The sequence below is a fragment of the Vanellus vanellus genome (assembly GCF_965231255.1).
Source record: "Vanellus vanellus genome assembly, chromosome: 11".
NCBI lineage: Eukaryota > Metazoa > Chordata > Aves > Charadriiformes > Charadriidae > Vanellus > Vanellus vanellus.
In genome coordinates, this window is record NC_138916.1 from 1616915 (window position 1) to 1640549 (window position 23635).

The following is a 23635-nucleotide window of genomic DNA, read 5'->3' on the forward strand; positions in this document are numbered from 1 at the left end:
GTTCTCAAAGCAAGTAAACCAGACGGAGCGAACTCTGGCCCTTCCTCCTTGTTCATACATAATAAAGATACACAAGCTGTTAGGTAGCTCCAACACAGCGCGAGAACCCCTCAACCACCCTCAGACTTCACGAGCCCTTTCTTCCCGAAAAAGGTGCGTTTTCAGCCAGCCTAACGATTCAAAGGGGAAAAGCTTTAGAGGCAGCAGAAGCAGGCGTCCGACACGGCGGGTGCAGGGAGCATGAGGGGACTTTGCAACCTTGCAACTGCAGAGAAGGAGCGAGATGATCTGCGGCTGCCACCCAGCCCACGGCACAGGGCTACAGACAGATCAACGTCCCTTATTCGCAGCAGCTTCTTCCCCCCCTCCCCAAAAAAACCACCATCACCGTTTTTGGCAGGCGCAGTGGACGCCACGACAGGATAACACGTGTATTAAGAGACACCTATGTGCGTATACGTGCACACAGCAGCCCCTCCGGCTAACAAGCAGCCTAATGGCGACTCACAAAACACACAGACCCTCCACTGGAAACCAAGTCCAAGCGCCCAGCTTGAAAAAAAAAAAAAAAAAGAATAATAATAAAAAAATATCACCGTGTCCTGGCCATACTCAATTACAGATCATTACAACTTGCTTGATAATTCATTTCCTCTGGTGGCTCTAACTGGCTCACAGCCCTTGTCCTGAACACAAGGCCAGTTTAGGTGAAACATTAAATCCTTGTCCTTTTGCACCACCGAGACGGCCGCGCTCCTGGTGCTGCGCACATCTCCCTTCCTCGGCGAGCTCTACCCCGCAGGGAGAGGAGAAAACACCACTGGATGAACGAGGGCATAAAAGGGCAAGGATTTTTGTTTCCCGAGCGAAACGGCTTCAAAATAATAAATTATAAATTATTTCTGGTCAAGAGCTAATCAATAAAATAAGCCGACTGGATTTTTCGAGTGCCGTGCGTGTGCGGTCGTGTACTGCCAACAAAGAGCTAGAAATGTGCAGCATAATCCGATGCCGGAGTCATCGCACAAAGCGTGGAAATAGGTTTTCCTGAGGATGTCCAGGCGAGGAAGGCTGCGAGCGCCCGCGCCGCCCCTGCGCACGCCGGAGCCCCGAAAGCCAGCCCCAATGCCGGCATCCTTAATTCTTCTGGAAGGAGGGGAGGGATGGGGGGGTGGAATGGGAGGAAAAAACAAACAAAAAGGGGGCCCGTCAGCAATTCGGTGCACGCCACGAAAAATGTGTGTGTCCAATGCCTCCTCCGAGGGAAAGGGCCTTCCCAGAAGGGGGGGGGAAGGAAAGAAAAGGGGGAAAAAAAAAAAAAGAGGGTTGCCGGGAGATGGAGGGGAGCCAAGGCTGGCAGAGCGGACCTGAACCAGTGACCTTCCCCGTGGACACAGCGGGTGGGAGAGGAGAGCCCCGCGATGTCCTCAGTCCTCGTCCCACGCGCAGCCTGGCCACGTTGTCACCCGCAGGGTCACCCCCAGGCTGCCAAACGGCTGCGGGTCACCGTCACGCGGGGACCCGGCGGTCCCCAAACCCTCCCTGGGCAGAGATGGGGCGGGGGGCAGGTTGTGACAAGGAGACACCCCCCACAGAGGGACAGAGCTGTCCCCTCGGGCACCACGTCCCCATGTCCTGCCACCATCCTAAACCCACCACCCTCTGTCCCCCCCTCCCTCCCAGCCGTGTCCCTCACCCCAAAACCTGCCCCGCCGTTGACCTCACACACGGGGGACCACCCCTCACCCCCCACCGTGGCGGTGGGACACGCGAGGGGCCGAGCCCTTAACCCCCCCCCCCGCAGTGGGGTGGGGGGATCCGCACCCCACGCACACGGTGACCCCGATGGGGACACCCCACACACACACACCCTCGGGCCCAACCGCCCCGTGGGGGGGCCCTCACCGGGAGAAGGTGACCCCCGCGGTGGCAGGGGGGTGACCCCACACCCCGGGGGGGGGGGACGGACGGACACACAGCGGCCCCCACATCCGGGAGGGGCCGTCCCCAACGGTCACGGGGGGGGGGGGGGAGGGGGGGGGTTAGAAGGCCACACACCCCCGTCCCAACGGTGACGGGGGAACAGCCACGGGCCGCGGCGGCGGCGCCCGGGTACTGGGGGGGGGGGGGGGGGGGGGGGGGAAGGGGAGGGGGTCCCGGCACCAACGGCCGAGGAGGAAGGCCCCAACGGTCACCGCGGGGGGGGGGGGGGGGGGGGGAGAGGGACCAGAGCCACATCGGTCGCCGGGTGGGGAGGGAACGACCCCGTCCCAACGGTCACTGAGGGAAGGGGGGGGGGGGGGGGGGCGGGCCAGGCCTCAACGGCCGCGGGGGATCCCGAACAGACGCCTCCCCCAACACACACACACAGAGATACACACACGGCGCCGGGCCGGGCCCTCACTTACCGGGTTCCGCTCCCGTCCCGGGCGGCCCTAAGTCTCCTCCATGAGGGCCGCCTGGCCGCTCCTCAGCTCCGCCGGCAGCTAAGGGCCGGCCGCCGGGGCCGCCATGCCGCCCGCGCCTGTGGGCCGCGCCGCGCCGCGCCGCGCAGGCCGCGCCGGTGTCCGCCTGGCGGGGCGGGGCGGGGCGGGGCGGGGCGGGCAGGGCGCTCGGCCCCGCTCGGCTCCGCTCGGCTCGGCCCCCTTCGGCTCCGCTCGGCTCCGCTCGGCTTTACTCCGCCCGGCCCCGTTCGGCTCCGCTCGGCAGCCCGGCGCCGAGACACGAGCGGTAAAACCCGGCAGGTGGAATTCGGAGCGGGAAGGGAGGAAAAGCCCGCACAAAGGGGGCGCCAGGACGCGGCAACCGCCGCCGGAAAACGCGGAGAACGGATTAGCATCGCGGGCGTAGGAGCGGCTGGCAAAGCCCGGAGCGGAGTCTTTTTCCCGGAGCCGCCGCGGTGTCACCTCGCAAAGGGGGTGGGATGGCAAATTTTTGGGGTGGAGGGGTGTTTTACAGGCGGTGGGGGTGTCGTGTGACCCCTCCCCCCCGCCCGGCAGGGTCCCCTCCGTGGCTGGGCTTTCGGGGACACCGGCCACTGGTTTGGGTCACTGAGCCGGCACAAAGCCCTCCTTGTCCCCAGGAGGTGACACGTCCCCCAAACCCTCCGCTCCCAACCCCAAAGCCCTGGTGTCATCCCCACACCGGCCGGTGAGGAAATTCAGCTCATCTCAGCAGGGGGTGTCCCAGCCCCAGCCCTGGGACACCCCAAAATCAGCCCCGCATAAGGCGAAGCGGCATGGCAAGTTGTGCCGGTGGAAGATGGGGCGCAGGATCCAAGGTGGCACCCCCGGCACCACCGACCTTGGAGCCGGGACACGGTCCTGCAGCCAAGGTAATGGAGCGGGACCACCACCTCCATCTAGCCACCCCAGCCCAGAGAGGTGCCACCACCCCCAGGGATGGCAGGTCTTCTCCTCCAGCACGGTTTCAGGAGGACACCAAAGGAGATGCCAATTTCTTTCCATGCTTTTTGCCCCCAAACGAAGGCAATGCGAGACCCAAACCCCTGGTGAAGGAGGTGGGATGCCGTGAAGGGCTGGGTTTTGGGTCATATCACCCCGTTTCTCGGGGTTTTGGGGCTGGGACAGGTGGGAGGGGAGCCAGGAGAAACAGAGGGATGAGAAGAACCTTCATGTAGCCCAAACCAGATGAAGAAGAGAAACTCTTCCTTATCAAAATGAAGAGGAGAAACTGTCCTCACATGGCCCAAACCCAATGCTGGTGGGCCCCAAGATGACCTATATTAACAAATTCAGGTGCATTTTAACCAAATTTTTTTGAAGAATTGGGTGAAAGGTATTCTGGGCATTCAGCACTGATTTTCAGCGCATCCTGGACCGGGAATGATGCTCCCAAGGGTGGGAAAACCAGCTCCTGCCGCGAATGCCAAACAAACCAGGGATAGGTCAGTGCATCAGCCTGCTCGTTCCCCAGCAAAACCATAAATGGTGTCATTAATACAGAAGGAGGAAAATAAAACCACCTCCGGGCAACGCGGCTTCATTGGACTTCATCTCAGCTTTCCTGAGACAGCGCATTTTGCCGCAACCACAAGCAGTGCCTGTGACCCAGCCTGGACGCTGGCGCCAGAGCCGCCAGCCCTGCAGGACTCGATGGATTTTACCAACGGAGAAGGCAAAATCCTCAGGGATGACACCTTCAGGTGACAGGCAGATGGGAGCTGTGAGCGATAGAAAGGACAGGGAGGTGACAAAGAGCAGCTGCCACTATCATGGAGGTGGACACTGGTGATGGATCTGGGTTAATATGGAGCCAAACCGTGGGCTGGTATTAAAAGCCTGGCGGTGGTATGGGGTGGGAGATCCATCATGGAAGCAGTGCCCTGAGACAGGGATACTGAGGTGTGAGGGGCAGGACGTGAGCCCCACGGTCCCGTGGGGATGGTACAAGATCCCACTCTGTCCCGGCCTTGTCTGATGGTGCTGCACTCCCAGATAAGGAGCAGGAGCTGGAAAGCCTGGGGCTGCAGCATGTGGAGCCCAGTCTGGGTGCTGAGCACATCCTCCCTTGGTGTCCTGAGCATCCCACTCATCCCTGGCCACGCTGGTGAGGCGCAGGGCAGGGCAGCAGAGACATCAGCAATGTTTGGTGAAAGACATTGGCCACCATGTAACTGGAGGCTCCATGTGCCTGGAAGAACATCTCATCCCACAAGTGCTGCCTTTGGGCAGGCTGCTCTAGGGTTGACCCCTTCCAACTCCAGGAGATGCTCCAGAAAGCTGCAGGCAGCTCAGGTAAAGCAACCTTGACGTCCTGCCTCTCCCACCCAGCCACCAAGACCAAGTCCTCTCCTGCCTCCTTCTCCCCACGGCACCAGGACCCCGGGATGTCACCCCAAGCCCCCCGTCCCTCTCCAGCTCTGCTTCTATGGGCACCACAGACATTTCTCCTTCCTCTCGAGGCACATCCACCCAAGAAAGAAGGACCACTGTGATACAAGAAGAGAAACATGTACAGGGAGGTCACCAGGAGTCTCACCACAGCTGACTGGGACCATACTGGTGGGACAGGAGGGACAGGAACAGGCTGGGGGAGTGGGGGGGGACACAGCCAGAAGAGGAAGGAAGCAGGAGAAGCCCATCTCCCTATGCCACACTGCACAGCAGCTTCCACACCACCACCTCAGAGCTGAAATACCGTGAGGGTTTCCCAAATGAGGAATGACGCGGGTGGGCGTTGAATCCAGACCCACCATCTCCAGCATCCCAAAGATCCCATAAAAGAGGAGCCAGGAGACGACTCCCAGAGCAAACACCAGCGTTGCAGTGTCCAGCTGCCCAGTTTCAGGGCGGGCAGATGCGAAGGCTTCACACCCTCCTCCTCCTCCTCCTCTCTGACGGGGCAGCGACAGGAACCAAGGAGGAGGGCTGGGACAACCTGCAACTGGTCACTGCACCAAGCAGCTGAGCTGGCAGCCCTGCTCCACTCCCCGCCACATCCCTGTCCCCGGAGAGGAGGAGGAGGGACGCTGGCAGCGCTCAGGGGGTTGCTCTGTCTCCTTCAGAGCATGGTAGGCTCCGGGGAACGAATGAGGAGCACTTAAACCACAGCAAGGGAGAGCCTGGAGCAACATGGCACGAAAGGCTCACTCACAGCCCAGCGAACACGACTGCGTAATGAGCACAGACACGGCAATGCGGGGAGATGCTGAATATGAAGGATTAAAGAAAAAAAGCGAAATTAATCTCATTCATAAGGCAGAGCGGGTTTTTAACTCATGCACACAGCTGCTGGAGGCGGAGGGGGAAGGTCAGCTTTTGCGGGGTGGTTGCTGCTTTGATACAAACGAGGAGAGGGAGATGGAAAGCTGGGCGCTTTTCCCGGCAATGCCACAAGGTCGGAAAGCCTCCAAGCAGGAGCAGAGCTCACCAATCACCCTGCGTCCCCTCCTTCCCCAAGCACACGCTCAACAGGGCTGGGGCTCTTCGGCTTCTGGGAGCCATTCCCCACATCCCCCGTTTCTTGCCCTTCTCCTGCCAGGTCAGTACCGTGATGTGTCTGACCCCATCTGGCCAAAAGACCTCGAGGCACATTTTGGGAAAGGAGACGCTGCCAAAGCCAGGATGGAGCTACCTCCTGCCTGCCGAGGTGGATGGAGCCGGGCTGGCCGCTGTCCTGGGATCCGGCACTCACAGGAGATGAGGAGATGCCAGCGCGTGTTCGAATCCCATCCCACCAAGCTCCAACTCCCATCCACCCTTGTCCGCAGCATGCAACCTCCCAGGAAGCACAGGGCTGTTGGGCGAGAGCTCAGTGAAAACACGTCTCTTTTAATGGCTTTGGAATACAACGGATAAAGCAATACCTAAAAGCGCTCTTGGATCCGTCTTGCACCCGCTTTCCAGAGTCGAGGACCATGCTGGCACCCTTCTGCTGCGTGGGAACGTGGCATTGCTCCCCCGCAGCTCACCCCATCGCTTTCTGCTTCATTAACCCCTTCTTTGCTCCCTGATGGATCTTCGCATCCAGCTTCCCTGTAAAGAGGGGGGAAAAAAAAAAAAACAAACCAAAAACAAAACCACAACATAACCCTCATCACTCTTTATTTTTAAATGCTATTTGCAATGCAAATCAGTTGGAGGCAGTGAGGTCTCCTAGTTAGTGTGTTCCTGTCACATTCAATTATCGTGCTTGAGGAGCCAGGCGTTTCCAGCCGCCGTGGCTTCCCTCCGCAGGCGCGACACCGGGGAGCCGGGGGCAAGCGTGTCCGACGTGGCAAAGAGATGCTGGAGTGGAGGAAATTCAGCGAGGAGGAGAGTAAATTAACATCCAGCACTCACCTGCCGCTACCAGGGGGGAAACCGATCCCTTCGCTCGCCCACAGGATGCGTGTCAACACGTTCAAAGGAGATTTGGGACCGTCAAGCACCATGTTGGGGACATTTTTCTCTACAGTGTGGTGGAAAGCCAGACTTGGGGACAATAAGCCCCCAGCTTGGGAATGATAATGCAACGGGGCACAGAAGTTGATGGGGACCGACCGCTCTTTGCTGCCAAGTGCCAGGTTGGTGGCCTCCAAGGCCACCATCTGGGAGGGACCTGCTGCTTTTGTCACCAGGCAGCACCTCAGGGAGCCCAGGCACCTGCGACCAGCTGCTCCGGTGGGACCCAGAGCAAACGCTGCCTCCCCTTGTCCTTCACAGCCCTCAGTAGCTTCGCTGCCAGCTCCGCTTTCCCACCTGGGAGAGCAGGAGGACACCAGAACATTTGGATTTGGGCAACTCCTGCAGAAGAAGCCAGCTCAGGCGAGCAAGCTGGGAGGGCGATGTGCTGCCTCGGGAGGAGCATCCCCACTCCCCTCTCCCTGCCCGTATAAATGCAAGGGTGCTCCTGCTCTCCCAGGCAAAGCTCCCTCCTCCAAAAGGGAGAGGAAGAAAGAGAAGGTGACGTCCATCGGTCACCTCCTCTAACGCCACATCTTCCCAGGAACTCGCCTCCCTGCTCCTGCTCCCCTGCATCTTCCCATCCTCCAAATGCCAGCCTCATCCTGCCTCTGTCTGTCGCCGGGAGCAGGGACAGGGCTGCACCATGTTGCAGAAGCCAGCAGAAAAAACTGCAGAGCCTGGGGTAAGCTGGAGAGGGCAGCCCTGGTCCCTGGGGAGCCTTCCCTGTGTCCCTCAGGAGAGACATGGGCGGCCACCGTGGTCAACCCTTCAGGAGGGAAAGCAAAGGGATCAGAGCTTGATCCCATGGAGATGGACAGACAGAGCCCATCCCAGCAAAATCCCAGCGAGGTGGATGGAGCTGAAGCTGGCAGCACCTCATCTGGGTCCCTCAGCATCGTCCCTCCAGGGAATGAAGCCCACTGTCACCCCATGGGTGAAGCACAGCCCGTAAAGTCCCTGGGAGAGCTGCGTTGCTCCAGCCCAGCTACAGCACACAGCAGATCTTATCCCTGGTAGGGACCAGATCCACCAGGCTCCAAACCAATCCTGCTCTGGGCACTGCTCCAAAAGCTGCCGGTAAGTGCCTGTGTGCCATGAAAAGCACATGCTCGTCCAGAGAAAAAGGCTCCAAAGCAGCCACAGACCATCCATCACTTTCTCTTCAGACTTCTCAATTTCAGCTCAACGAAGAGTCCGACAACGCTTTTCCCAGGTTACAAAAGTGCTTTGCTCAGGACATCCCACCAGGACCACCCAGCTTCCCTGAAATCGGTCCTCCTCCTTGAGTTTTGGGCCAGCCCTGCTCCAGTCTGGGCTTGAGAGGGAAGTTCAATGCACCAAACTCATAACACGTGCAAAAAAAAGTGCAAGTCACTGCACCGTAGATCTGCAAACTGAAACGCAGCTCCACTCAGGTCAAAATTGGGAGCAGGACCCAGACGCTATTGATGGTGCAGCAGTTGTCAACCTGCAGCCCACAGGACAGACAAGGTCGTCTGCAAAACTCTTCCACCATCACAAATGAGAAAATTAAAACTGAGGCCAAGCGAAAGGGCAAAACAGGGCATTACTTGAAGTGCCTGTTTTCAGACAGTGTTCTCACCCTGAGCGGGGGAGTTTGGAAGATGCTCACCTACAAGGTCTGGGAGATCCACCATCCCCTCAGGCACCGTCACCTCTGCTTCAGCCCAAGGATGGGGAAGAAGCCCTCTCCTCCCAATGGCTGGAAACAGCAACGGGCACCCAACAAAGCTGAGCCAGCAGGGCCAGACTGTCTGGAAGCGGTGTGTCAGACCACTGTGTCACCAAGCCGTGGGGTTTTTTGGCAGGCGAAAGGCAATGAGTTCACACTCGCTCCACGCTCTGGTCCCCCCACCACCGCTGTGTTACCTCCGGGGCTGTAAGCTTCATATTTAACATGCCTGCCTGCTTCTCCCGGACCCCAAAAGCACTCGGGAGGCTGCTCCGCTCTATCAGCTGGCAAAGATAAAACATCACGTGGGTAACCTTTAGGAAAAGGCTAAAAATAAGGCAATGGCCCCGGGGTCCCCTTCTCTTTCCGCTCAGTGATTTAAGGACTCTTGTCTCGCACTGCGACGTGTCCCTTCGCCTGCTCCTCTGCGCTCTTCCAGCCGTTGGCTGTTGAAGGGAGGTTTCTGAGCGATGCTTGAGGGAAGCTTCAGGGAAGCTTTACCCGGGATTCAAGGAAATCTCCCACGAGAACCGCCACCGAGCTTTGTCCTCATGCACTGTAACTAAGTGGGGATGTGTTTGGGGAGAGCTACACTCCCAGATGCAACACAAACACAGTGCCCATCCCTTCCACACAAACAATAACCCTGGCAGCAAAAATTGAGCTATGTTACTTTTTTTTTCTTTTTCCCCATCCCCAGGCTGCTAGAAACGACTAATTTGCAACGGAGAAGCATTCGGATGTCATCACGACGAGGGCCATGCTGTTATCTGGCAAGGAAAACCGCTCTGGCTTGGCTTCCCAACAAGACAAACTGGCATTTTGTCATAGCTTGAGCCAGGCTTCAAGGAGACCGGGGCAGCCGGTGAGCTCAGGTGGGGATGTGAGCCGGCACCTTCCTCCTGCTCTGCTTCCAGCTCGGAAAACTAAGCTTTTGACTGCCTTGGACGTAATGCCAGCTCCTATTAAAATAGTGCCTTACCCCGATGAAAGGTCAAAGCCTTCCCCGGCTCCTTCCCTAGGCTGTCACAAACATCACCCAGGCGGACGATGTCCCCTCCGGGAGGGGAAAGTGCAACTCCACAGCCTCCCCCGCCGCTGCTCTTGTGACAGCTCCTGTCGGGATGGAGGGCAGGAAAGGCAGGGCCAGCAGCAGGAGTGGGCAGCACAGGCAGCCGCCAGCACAGCCGGCTTCCTTCCAGGCTGTTAGACTGATCCTTCTCCAAGCAGGAAAGTGTCACAACACAAAGGAGACGATGTGACAGATGGGGAGGGGACCGGCAGCGCCTGCACCCAGCGAGGCAGACGCGCAGAAGCTGGCTGCCCTGCGCTCATCACCGCACGGGCAGCTTCCCCTTCAGCCGCTGCCGGCAGCTCTCCACCTAACTGCGGCCAGACGGAGGCAGATGTGGCAGTGAAGGGGCATGAGAGAGCTTGTGTGAGAGCAAGGAGAGGTTAAAATGAGAAAAAAATAAAAAAGGATGCAGTGGCTGCTCCAGCACGCAACAGCGACGAGGCTGTTCTACCGCAGCAAAGACGTTTGCATCCTAAATAACTCGGCGCAGCCCTGCTTGCTCACCGGCACTGGGAAAGACCCGTCCCTGGGGGAGGACGGTGCCGCTAGCAAGATCCGAGTGCTGCAGCTCACCAAGCATCGTTTGTCGCCATGGGCTGAATGCACCTCCCAGACGTTGCTACAAAAGGCAGGGAAGAAACCAAATTGTTTTGCCCTGCTCAAGACCCCAGCAGGGCGGGCATATCCCCAGCACCCAGGGAGAGACCAAAGCTGTGCCATAACAGTGCTCCTCTGAGCAAAGAGAGGAAAAAAAAAAACCTCAAAACCAACAAAAATAACCCCACACGGTGCTTCGAAAGCCCTTATAAACCAGTCCTGAGAAATCCTGCCGCTCCTGTGCCACTAGATAACTACTCCCAGAGAACCGCGTTGCAAATGAGAAAGAAAACCCAGTCATCAGCTCTGCTAAACAAACAGCCAAGACTATTTCTGCTTATGCTGCTTTTAGCCCGTCAAATTAATTTTTCACATCCCCTGAAAGCGCGTACGGTGCCTTCCCCAGGCTGTGTGGTGGGGAGGCTGCTAATAAGGACGGAGCTGACTGCAGGCTCCCCAGCTGCTGCATCCCTCCTCCATCCTTTTTACGGCAGCGGGCAGGAATAACTGGCAGCCTGTGGAGGGGCTGGTGGCTCATAAAAGGGACTAACGACACTGGCAAGCGGAGCGCGGACAGATGCTGCGGCGCTTCCCTGCGAGCTCTGCCAGGACATCCCATCCTGCCGGCCTGCGGATGGAGAACATCCATCTGGCCCTGCAGCTCTTTGCTGCTTCAAGCCCTCGCTGTCCTCACAGGCGAGAGGGTAATTTTGATCCACAGGCGAGGAGGTAGCACAGATCTGCCTGAGCATCACCGCACCAGCTCGTATCCTGACCCAGGCTGATGCCAGAAGCGGATCAGCTGCAGACACAAGCGCTCCTTGACTCCCGAGTGTTTGCAGGGGCAGGAAGAGGCATGTATTTGGAAGGAAGCAACATCTGGGGAAAGGGGAACCGAAGACAAAAAAAATATTACAGATGTATTCGAGTCATTAAACAAACACCTACAGATCAAAGAGCACAGGGCAAAGGTTGCGAACTCATATGGCAAAGGCAAGCAGAGGTGGTGATGAGAGCAGGCACGAAAGGCCAAGGGGGGCATCTGTGGAAACTTTACTACTTACAGATTTTGGGTTTTCCTTTGATGGGAAACTTCACAACCATCTCCTGGGGATTAGTGCAGATAAAGACAAATGGAGACCCGGACTCCTGGCTCAGATCTGGATACTGCAAAACACAGACACACACACAAAACAGAGTCAGACCAACTGCTGCGGGTGTGAAAAGAGCTCAGCGGTCAGGAGCAGAGAAGTTTAAGAGATGGGTTATATCTAGGCTGTAGCAGCTCAGACTAAACCAGTTCAAGAACTTTTAATGAAAAAAAAAAAAAGGTTTGGGTCTTGCAGGTTTGGGTCTTGCAGGTTTGGGTCTTAATCAAAATGATCCCCTCGCTAAGCCTCTTCTCATTGCGCCTCTGCCACAGCTTGCTCCTTTTTCGGATCTGCTCACCGAGCTGCTTCCCTGAGTACTCCCTAACCTTTTTCAGCCCCCTTTAGCACCAACTTGTGTTTCACCACCTAAAAGGTATGGTTTCACACTTGGCTTAGGCTGATCTAAAGCGTGGGGTGTCGACAGAGAGGCAGTCGCTGGTCTTGCCCTCCCAAGCTTGCCTGCTCACCGCCTGCTTTATACTGGGACAAGCATGGGACTGCTTTTCAGCCCAGAGCATTCTCAGATTCAGCTGACCGGAGACGTGGGTACCCCCGCTAAACCTCAACTGGTCACGGGCAGCACACCAGCACCTCAACCTAAACAGTTTGGCCAACCCACCAAGATGATGACCACCAGATGGGTGGCCACCTCTTCTACTGAAGCAGCTGTCCCAGCCATGGATACGTCCCCATCTCTTTTAGATGCAGATTCATCTGCATCTAAAGGATAAACAGTAGAAAAAACAGTTGCAATACGCCAGGTCAATGGCTTGGAGAAGCTGGCCATCTCCATGCAGGGCTGGCTCTGTGCACGGGGTCTACAGAGAGGTTTCACTGTGATGAAGATATGGGCAAATTTTACAAGCAGAGTATGAACAGATAGTTTCTCTCATTAACCACAGGGGAAAAAGGAGGGGGAAAAAAAAACACTCAGCAAAGGAAACGCACCAAAGTCCTGTCTGGATGCAGCTGAGCCTCATTGGTGTTCAGAAGCGAAACGCAGAACAGTAATAAAAAATGTATATACCGACCATCACTTCAGATTCTCTATTAGCTGCAGACCTTGCGCTGACAGGCGCAGCAGCACTGGGCATGCTATGAAGGTGCTTCAGCCCCGGAAACCCGGTTCAAAGAGTGCGGAAGCGCTTTTCCTTCCATGGGAAAACTGCCGCCTGTTGGTTTTTGTTTTTGTTTTTTTTTTTTTTCTTTTGCTCCGCTGCCTTCCTCAAGCAGATCCGTCAAGGCTGCTGTAGGGGACAGGATGCCAGACCAGATGGAGCAGCGTGTCCTGGCAAATCCCCCATTTGTTACTAACAAATGACTCCTAGGCTGAGTGTTTGAAAAGCTCTCACCGACCTGCCAAGATGAGTTTGGATTTGCCCTGGAACAGCTGGGCACGGAGAGGGGAACAGGGAGCATCCCCCTCTCCCTGCACTGTAGCAGGGTTTGGCAGCATTGCCCGCGGTTAGGGGACATTTACAGAAGCCCGACACTGGGAATGGATCAACTGCGAAAAGCATTTCCAGCCCCTCTCATTTTACAACAGTGTGTAAGAGCTGTTCACCGGGCAAGAGAGATGTACGCGCACTTAGCTGCTCTGTGCAACACCCGCGCCGGGGGAGAAAGAGCCGCACTGATCTGCATTGCATGTGGATGCCCTGCTGTACCGATCTGGGGTTGGACAGGTTTCTTCCTCTTTCTTTTTTTGGCTGAGCCACGTTACTTGACTTGCTTCCACCACTCCACGCTGATGCCAAGGATTTTGATTTCCCATCTGCAGGGAAGGAGGATCTTGGAAGGTTAGAAAGAGCCAATGTGAATGCTCCCGGCCAATGCCTGGTGAGCGCGAAATGCTGGCGACGCTTTATTGCTCTCGGCATCACACGGGTGACTGGTGGCCCCTCCATCACTAGAGGACCTGACTTACCCAGCAGCTCACACGCTAGCATGGCCTCTGAAGGTCACACCATAAAGCGGTGGGGCATATGTCACCAGCCAGACCCAGTCGCAGAGGTGGTCCATCCCCACTCTACTACACATGGTTCAGCCAGGTTATGTGTTGGGGACCAGTATGCCACAGAGATCTTGATGCCTGCGGTACGGCTGCTTCCCAAATCTCCTCAGCCACCATCTCATAGGTGGACCTGGACATCACCATGTCCCTCTTCACGCACCTTAGAGGCCCTCACACAGGGACTGTCCCCCAACACAGGTACCCTGGCATCAGCAGTGAAAGCAACAGCCAGGTTGGTTTGCAAGCTTTAATCCGAAATCAGGATGAAATCTTCAGCTCCAAAAGCTTCCAGCTCAATCTGATCGCAAGGCCGAGGCGGATGCCACAGCTGTGACTTGGGTTTAAGCTTCCACCACGCAGCCTTTCATCTTCGCTCCCAGGGTACGTTTCTGTACATGTGCCAAATCTGTCCGTGTCCTGCATTTTAAAAGCCTCTGTCCTTCCTCTGGATTCTCACTCCCAGGAGGCAGGGAAGGAGTCCCTCATTCAGCCACTACATTTAAGGGTTCCTATTGTACCTACCCCAGAAACCTCTTATCCCATCCTGGTGAACAACAAAAGCAGAATATTCCTGCCTGCCGGAGCTGAGAAAAAGCCATAACACTTTCCTCTGCCTAGAGACAAGATGCTCCCAGGTGGAAAAGCTGGGGCTGAGCCAACCTAACGGCCAGGCTCCACTCTTCCCCTGGTCCCTTCCACAAGTCAATTCAGCTCATTCATCCTGCAGAAATTTAGAGAGCTTTTGGGTGAAGTCAGTTTTCTGCCGGGTTAATGGGCTGAACTGCTCAAAGAAAGGTCCGGTGAAACAGGTGAATGGCAGGATCACGTGGCTGGGAGCTGGTAGGAACCGAGACTCCTCTTAAAGAGCAGCGAGAAGTTAGATGTGCCCGCTGCATCTCTTAAAACCACTGCCTGCAAACTGAACAGAGCAACAGTCAGATATGCTTTTGCCACACGACACATCACTAGGACCAAGAGCACAGCCTCTCCCCAGCCCACCTGTAACTAGCTGTCAATATTTAACGTCTTTAGAAACCACCTCCATGGACCTCTTTCCTAGAGGTCACTAGAGCCATTATTTCCTACCCAAAATCTGTTTGCTATTCAGTCCCCTAAACAGCGCTCGCTCTCAACCTCACGCACGATCACCATGAGCAACGTCACCTGTAGACACCTATGGACTGTATAAATGCTATCTCATCTCATCATCAACAGGACCAGGACAGACAGCATGGCTGAACAGCAGCACTCCTCCACCTCTACAGCTCTTTCTGTAGCTTAGCTTAGCGCTAGGACATCAGTACCTACCCACCCTGCACTGAAGGTACCTTTCCTGTTGGCAACTGCCCAGCTGACTTACGTTCTCAGAGGAGACGCTGCCAGCAAGACACCAAACACAATCGCTTCCGTTACGTTTTGCAAAGCTGCCCAAGTATCTAACGAGTAAAAAGCAAATTTCTCAACATTTCTGCTGTAAGAGGTCAGCTGAGTCACTCTACAATCTGCAAAGCAGTAAGTTTAGGAGATGGAGAACAAATTTACTCCCAATTACTACACCCCACAGACAGTGGCCACTGCCCATCAGTGCTTCAGCAAGCCTGAGATGTAGTAAAAGCCCAAAAGCCACGTCTAGTGTGCCAGAGAGAGAAGACAGAGCGCATCTCCAGTAAAGAGGATCTGCAACAGCAACTTTTTAAGTAAAAGGTCAATTTAGAGGGGAATGACACTCCCTCTCTACAAGAGACTGAGAATCAAACCCAGCCAGGAGTCTGATGGCAGATGTTCCTTCCTAATTTCAACGGCACTCATCGTTATAATCTTGAGGATATAAATAAGACAGGTGCCAGGACTCCAGGCTTTGACATTGCCTCCAGCAGGAACCAACTCAGCATTTAGGAGAAGGTGGCTAAAAAGGCCCTCTACAACAAATGAAGTCCAGAGGCCAGGTTGTCCCTCAAGAAGGAGAAAACCCACCCTCCTCCAATCCTGCAGATGAGCAGGAAAGCTCGAAAGAGAGGGGTTATGCAATGTAACTACAGTGAAAAAAAAACATGATTCAGCCTCCTTTCAGACCTTCTGCCACCTCGTAGCAGGCTTGCGATAAGGCAGTTGGGAGGACGGTGGGCTCTGTGGGCTGTGAACAGCCGGCACGGCTTACCAACTGCTGCTCCAGCCCACTGCTTCACATAGTCGAAAACCCCACGTATGCTCTCCACACACACACTGGCGTCCACGCAACCACCACCCTCCTTGCTCATCCCATCTCAGCGACTGCACCAGTCGGGCTTCAGTTTGCAGCTAACAGGTTTGTAAGATCCTAGCTGTGGAGAGATTAGTGAGGGGAGAAGAAAAGCAGATCTCAAGGCAGCTTAACACACGCAGAAAGAGCTCGAGGTTAAATGTAGCGCCTGAGTACAAGCTGGAAAAGGGAGCTGAGCGCTGGGCTCCTCCGAAAACCGGCCACCAGATTTGCCCTCTCACTGGAGCCAACGCTTTGAACATACATTAAGTGGCTATCAGATGTCCTCAACAGCCACCCCAATCAAGCTGCAAGCAGGGATAATTGCTAATGAATGTTCCCTACACTTTGTTTTCACCGTCTCCCATCACCAGCTCATCACCACCAGAAATAGCAGCAGAGCTGCCCAGCCTCCCCACTCCACAGCCCACAGCAAAAGAGCAAAGGAGGGGACAAGGCAGCTAGGAGACAGCAGAGACATGAAACCACCTTCTCTGACATTTGAGGAAAAAAAAAATCCTGCTGATTTTTTTTTCACCCCCCGCCAATCTGTTAAAGTAAATATTTTTTTTCCCTGATTTGGGCAAAGCCTGCAGCAAGATGGGGGGGCCATGCAGGCTCGCCCAGCATTGCAGGTAGCAATGCAGGGTTCGGGACCCTTAGTTTGTCCTGAATCCATCTCAGTAGTGGGAAAGAAAAAAAGAACACATGGAAAAAGGCTGTCCCGAGCCCCTCGATTTCTTCACCCCTCCTCGAGAAGCTGCGTTTGCTTGAATCTGAGTACCATGAACCAAAGGCAGGGGAATCAAAGAGACGAATCAAAACATGCCAGGGGGGAGTGCCAAACAATCACTAACAAGATGAGCTCTGCTCCGGTGCATCCGAGGAAGGAACAAAGGCACCGCGTGCAACGGAGCAGCGACTCTGCGCAGCACAAAGCCAAAACACTCCCCGGCAGCTTTGTTAGCAACCTTTCAAGAGCATCTTTCGCTCTTATTAAGGTCTCCGGACACAAAAGGAGACAAGCAAATGCGGTGCAGGAGCCCAAATGCTAACACCGGGTGGGAATAGCCCCAGTGTTTTACACAGGCTGGCCTACAGAGCCCTGCAATGCAGCCTGAGCTCTCCTCCACTCTTCTTGCCCATCAAGCATGCTACCGCCCGGCCCCAGTGCACATCCTGGTTAGCTGGAGCACGGTGGAGAATTGCACGCTGGAACCTGTAGTTCTCCGGCAGGTCGCCGCCATCCTCTCCATCTTACAGCTGCTGGGGGGTGGCCTTGGGGCACTGGCACTGAAGGGCAAGGAGGTGGTTGAGATGTTCTGCAAGGTTAATAATGGAAAGGGTTGAATCATTTTCCTGGCGTGCCTGCTCGGAGAACAACAGGGGAAATACAGCTCGCTCTGCCAGGCAGCGCTGGGCCAGGACACCAGCTCCAGCCTTCATTTCCCCGCTGCTCTCTAAGAGCTTTGAAATAAAAGAGGCAGCGCTGGAAAGCAACGCTGTCTGGAAAGAATAAAAGCAAGCAGAGCCCATGTGTTGGCAAGAGAGCTCACCGTAAAATGCATTCAAAGGGGAAAAAAAAAAATAATAATCTTGGCGGAGACAGTGTCCCCTCCGAAAGAGCAGGGCTGCTGTAACCAGCAGTGGCAATAAATCAGCTTTCCCCAGCAGGCAAAAACACGCACTGGGCTCTGCCCCAGGGGTTATGAGAAGCCCCTTGGCCACGTGTAAGGGAGAGGAGAGGCATGCGAGGCATCCCCCTGGGAGCCAGGCACAACTTCCTTCACCCCATTTTCTTGGTGATTTGTGGGAAAAGGCGGATCTGCTCTTCTTTCACGCCTCATAAGCTTCATAGCTGTCAGACTAACGTAACAGGTAATTAACTACTAAACAGCCATTTTCTCCTCCTCTCCGGAGGGAAATTGCTCACCATCCAGCTAGAAAATGTTTCTTTAGTGGTTTGCAAAGGGGAAAAGAAAGTCAGGAGTTTCTGGCAAGCAACGGGAGTGCCACAGCCAAAGAGGGGCATTCGCAGCGCCTGCAACATGGACGTATGGATGCAGAAAAAATGGAGCCTTCAAAAATGAGAGAGACTGTGCTTATCCAGTTCTGGGTGCTGCAAACTCCTCAATTCCAGTTCAGGCAGCACCAGCAGTAACCCCAGTTCCTGCCTGTAGACACCCCACAGAGCTGCCCGAGTACAGCTGCAGCGAAAACAGATCCAGCGCTTGAAGCTCAGTTATCAGCTCTGCAGCCCATCTGCAGGTAGGAGTTATTTAATTTCAAGAGGCGGAATACAAAAAAAATCCCAGCCTTCAACAACTGCTGTGACCATCAGCATCCGTCCTTGTCACTTGTCCAAGGAGAGTGGTGTTGAAGCATCGTTTCCCCGTCTGTTGTTCTAACAGCGTTGGTTTCCATCATCTCTTTACAAGGACATTCACTGTTGCAGATGACCTAGGCAATCTCCCAACCCAGCCTTCACCCCAAAGTGCTCCAGGGCACGTTCCCCCAAAGGTGACACCCGACTGCTAACAGGAGCCATCGCCTAAGCCAGGAGATCCAGGTTTGCCGCTGTTCTGTGACTGACTCAGATCTCCAGTTTTGGGAAGAGCTTGCAGAGCACCAAGTGCTTCACTTTGAGGTTTGATCTCCCTCATCACACAGTCTTGCATCACACTTTTAACTTTGAGCACGTTTTCAAGCATCATCTTTTAAGGACCCTTTTTCCCTCTGCCAACCAGCCTTTGGCCTGTGAGAAACACAACATTTTCCTAAACAGAAACCCCAAAGCAGATCCAACTTTCTAGAAATGCCAAATTTTCTAGCCTGAGGCAGAAACATCCAGTACTGCATCCGAGGAACTCTACACACTGCCCTTGGCCACAGAAGATGGCTACATGGATGCAGAGGAGCCGCTCCACAGAGGCTGGGTTCGAAAAGCGATACGTGCTGACGTTCAATCCGAATCAACAGAATGGGCAAAAAGAAAAAAAGCAGGATCACAAAGAAACACAAACAAAAGCCGGCAGCCAAACTTTTGTTTGAAAGCCTGTCAGGTCTAGACTGCAACGTGTGAGGAAGGAACAGCTCGAAACCACAGCTGCTAATGGTTATGGATTTGGCAATCAAAATGTCTTTGTTAAAAAAAAAAAAAAAAAGTTAACTGCCTTACTATTGAGGTTACAAACCGCAGCCTTGATGCATTGTTGCAGTCAACATCCTCCCTGCTGTTTTTGAGAGCTTACATCTGCTGCTGGCAGATCATGTGCTGGCATAGGCTCCCTTCAGGAGGATGAGCAAGGAATTTTGCTAGCCTGCCTTCCTTTCCCCTTCTTCCCACAACGATGCCTGTCAGTCCTCGCCTGCTCTGCCCCTCGCATGCTTAGCTGGTACGCAACCAGATCCAGACGCAGCAGGCTGGGATTGCCGCAGGATCCTTCCCCCAGCCGGTCGGATCCATCCGGTGGGTGTTCTCCACCTCCCAGCCTCGAGCCCGGCTCTCGTCGTGTTCCTACACCACAAGCTGTACTTTGATTCAAAGGGCAGGGGAAGCAATTAAAACATAATAAGTAATAACAGGACTTTGAAATGTAGATTTAATATTCAAACTCGTGCTGGTGCACACAGATTTCTAAAACGCTGAGCAGTCTGCCAGGGCTACAGCCTGCAGGGAGACCTGGAGGACTCAGCAGTGCCGGCAAACACCATGTACGCTGCACCCCCTCTGCTCTCCCTGAACCGGCGTCGCAGGACCTACAGCCAGCAACAACCTTCTGCAGCTCAAATCCCAGCCTGAGAAAACACCCGCCCATGGTAAACCCTACAAGCAGCATGAAAAGGGCTTGAGATGTTTACAGAGTGCCTGACGACCGCCGGGGGAAACTGGGTGGACTCGGAAAAATATTCGGTAGTGTACTAGGCTCAGCTGAAAGAGCTGTTTTCATCCTCCTGTGCCAAGGGATGGTGGAGGCAGGGCTAACCTCAGCTGCAATGCAGCCCCGCTGCCCGTGATGTCGGACGAGACCTGGCAAGGAGGAGGAAAGAGGCAACAGGGAGGAGGAGAGCAGGGGAAACCAGGGCACCTGCTTCTGGCTCGAGCAGCTCAGAGCGCCTGCACCCTGCTAGATACAGCCAAACAGCTTCAATCAGCTTCATAAATCAGAGGTGCAAAGCAAAGGGGTAAAAACGGCACAGCAGGTGACGGAGATCAGCTGAACTTTGGGAAAAAACCTAACTTTGGTGAACACAGCCCTGTGCAGATAAGGCATGCATGTCCCTGCCCCAGTTTACTTCGTCAGCCACCACTCCCTGCGCTGACCCTTGCTGCTACTCCCTGAGGAGGCGTGACGCCGGCGGCTGCTTCCAGCTATTGATTCAATCCCACCAACCTGATGGGATTTCTCACGGCCCAAGGCACAGCAGAACCAGGATACGCATCTGAGCGACCGGTCTGTTAAGGGTTATGAAATTGATGACACGCCGAAGAAAGCTTAAGCAAGCGTAGTTCTTGGGCACTTGTACATTTACCACAGTGGTTATATTCTGTAGCTGCCAGCTCCTCCTGTTGTTTGGGGTCACCACCTAAAAAGTGGTCATGGCTCAACCTGGTGCAGCTACAATCGGACAGTCAGAGTGTGGGGCACCTGAGCAGCAGCCAGGCCCGAGGTCAATTTTATCTAACGGTTGTTTTCAGAATGAAATAAAAAACAAACACCAAGAAGGCAGCAAGTATCAGTGACCACATCTGAAAGGAGGAAAAAAAAATAATCCCACATCACTGACTAGTTTGCTGAAATGGTAGCAGAGGCTAAGTCCACAGTCATCATTAATTAAGTCATATGCTTCAGCCTTGGCTTCGTTTTTTCCCTAGGGTCTAGGAAACCAGAGGAGAGGGCAAGCTAGCCTCTATCATTCGATTTCTTTGGCATGTTAATGCATTCCTAAATTAATCATCATCAAGTGACAATCTCTCCTTCATCTGAACAGACTGAGCAGTGGCCTCAGTAAACCTGCTGGCTTATGCAAAGCAGCTGGAGCCTTAGAAGAGTCTCTGATGAAAACCAAAGCACTTCACATAAGGAAAAACTCCCCCATTTCTTACCGTCTATAATCCAAACCAGCTGCATGCCTGCTCCACTCTCCTCCTAGAACCACAAACCAGGGGGGCTTTATGCGGTGAGAAACCGAATAAAGAGATGCATCACCCGTAGTTCCCCACAAGCCAGACTAATGCCTGCTACCTCTTGATCTGGCATCAGCCTACACGCAAAAGACAAATTCAGCTTAGGAGAATTCAGGGACCTGTAAAGTTCAAAGGCCTTTCGTCAGTTGCAATCATTAACAGCCACCTAGATTGCTGCAGAAGGAAGTATATCTGATCCAGCCTTAAAAACCCTGCTAAAAAAATCACGCGTTGGTAGAGGTGCAATAACTAAGCCTCAGGAATGAGAAGGCAAATATCCCGTTGGTGGGGGGTGAGCGAAGGCGCCAGGACAGCCACAGCATTGCACAAACGAGCATTTGTCTCACTCGAAGCCTGCGCTAGGAAACCTTTACTTTGGGGAGAAGGTCCTTGTAAAAAGTCTCTACGTCTTTATCCTGTTCTTTAAAGTAGACGTCAACATATATGTTTGTGTTTCTTCCTCTCATTAACTTCTTTCTTAGCAAAATATTACCAGCGGGCTATTGTTCCTTTATTTGGACATAATCTAAACAGGCACCTTCTGGAGTCTAAATATAGAAAATTTCTACCTTTCTTCTTCACTCTTATTTGAGAATTTAGAGTGAGTCCTGTACGCTTGGTGCCCAAGTCTCTTTTTTTTTTTTTTTTTTTTCCCCGCTATTTTCACCAGGGAGGGAAGAGGAGGGCAAGAGATTAAACGCAAATTTCCTGAGAGGGAAAGATGGAGCCTATTTAAATGATAGTTGCAATCTTGTGGCACAAAAATAGCTTCGACGTGTTCCCTTGTGCAGATTTAGGACACTAAGCGATCACCTAGAAATGAAAAATAAACACTTTACTCACGTCAAACATAATTACCCAATATTTCAACCTGAGATAATAGCTGCATCTAGATATCGGCATGTGTGCGCGCTTGCATTCAAAATAAGCCCAAACACACCTATCAACTACCAAAATAGCAGCAGCGGAAATGTTCTTTTTCCAGTTAAAGTAATAGTCTCTCAGATCAAAGTCATTAGCAAAATGAACATGGACTTCAGAGCACATTAAAACAGCATAAATGTAAATAGTTCCCTGCTTGCTTTAGACTCTTGCCAAGCCCTTGCCTGCACCATCCCATGTTTCCCCAGTGAGCACTGCTGAAGTCACCAACACCTCATGCAGGAAAAGAAAGGCAGCTCCTTGCTCTGCTCAAGGTGTCAGTGACGTCAGCCCCGGAGCAAGGAAAAACCGTCGTCAGTGCTCAGATCTCAAGGGGGGGGGGGGCAAAAAAAAGTTTCCAGGTCACCTTTCGCGACGAAAAGCATAACAAAGGGATCATTCTGGTCTTGACCAAGGCTTTTTGGGTGGCTGCCACGACGAGAAGGAAACAAGCCCAGAAAGCGCTCCGAGGAGGTGTAAGATGTGCAAAGCTCAAGTGGAAATACTGAGATTTAAGAGCCACGCAGAGGGAGCTCCGGGCACCAGCCAACCACCCGCCCTCAGCAGCGGGGCTGAGTTCAGAAAGCACCTTTTGCTTCAGTCCCCTGCGAACAAAGCAGGTGACACTTGGTACCCGGGGTGAACTTTCCTACCTGATAATAAGTTCTGCTCCTAGAGCAGCTTCAATCCAAAGATCACAGCTTTGAGCAGTAAGGTTAGGCATATATGAGCTCCGATGGGGAAACACTGCTTTTATTTTCCACACCGAAACGGATTTAACTAGTTCATGCAATAAGTAGCACAACTGGGATTAGGGCAATGTCATCTGATGTGGTGCTGATTTTAACCACAAGGACATCTCTGCTCTGAGCTTCCTCTGCTCCCTGGCAGCTACTGCGTACAAGATCCTGTTCTGTCATTGCTTCTCACATGGCCCGGCAGATCTGCAAACCTCTTCAACAACCTCAATCAGTCTTCATAAACTGTATGCAGGGCAGAGCTGCGAGACTGACCCCTCTGAAGGGGTTACGCAAGGCCAGACTGACACGTCTGGTAATAATGCGGATAAATAACCAGTCCCTAATAATAACACAAGCTCTCGGGGCAGGGACTTGGTCTGAGTCTGCTGGTGCAGCATCCAGCAAAACAGGGCATCATTGCTTGATGTTGTTTTTTGAGCCCAAGTGTAAAAAAATATATTAAATGAGGATAATGATAGAAAAATACCAGCAGGGTGCCACTAACATCTTCATTAGCAACCTGAGAGAGGATGCAAACAGCAAGGAAATTAAATCTGCAGACAGTACTAAATAGGGAGAGGATGACAGCATCAAAAAGACTGAGAAATAATACAAAAGTCACAGGAGAGACAGACCAGGAAGAGTTTCCCTTGCCTATGGGAACGAATGGTCACAACAGAGAGTTGAAACAAACTTCCGCAGCTGCTGAAAAAGGCAGAGCCACCAACAAAAGGCAATGAGCAAGACAGGGGACTATTTAATCTTTGGGTGGTGGGTATAATCTGCGAACGTGGCTTGCCCTGCACTTATGAAATGATTTCTTGCGGAAAACACAGAAGCTTCAAATACAAATTGGGGAGGAGGAGAGGTGTGAGTCAAAGCACAGTGCCTGAAAAGAGCTCTGCCGTGGCTTAATCTCCGAGAGGTCTCTGCTGCTGCATCATGTTACCGTACTTACTAATATACTGCCGATCTTTAGGAAATAGTCAATGTTTTTCGCATGCCATAAGTGGTGATAACACATCACCTTCCTTTCCTTCTCCCCCGAAGCGAGGAAGAGTCTTTGTACACCAAGAAACGGCTGGATTACACTGCTGACAAGTGGCTTT

At 53.7% G+C, this 23635-nt stretch overlaps 2 protein-coding genes across 2 annotated transcripts in view; both read right to left on the reverse strand.

Moving 5' to 3' along the window:
• ZNF609 (zinc finger protein 609) overlaps positions 1-2550 on the reverse strand; it is a 73053-nt gene extending 70503 nt beyond the window's left edge. Inside the window, exon 1 of the mRNA XM_082488782.1 lies at positions 2409-2550. The gene's annotated coding sequence lies outside the window, so the exon portion shown is untranslated. The remainder of the gene's footprint in view (positions 1-2408) is intronic.
• Positions 2551-6273: 3723 nt separating this feature from the next.
• Positions 6274-23635, reverse strand: part of TRIP4 (thyroid hormone receptor interactor 4) — a 33829-nt gene continuing 16467 nt past the window's right edge. The window contains exons 12-13 of the mRNA XM_082488879.1: positions 11338-11440; positions 6274-6497 (exon numbers count right to left, since the gene is read on the reverse strand). Coding sequence (XP_082345005.1) covers positions 6430-6497; positions 11338-11440 — 171 coding nt within the window. The 3' untranslated portion in view covers positions 6274-6429. The remainder of the gene's footprint in view (positions 6498-11337; positions 11441-23635) is intronic.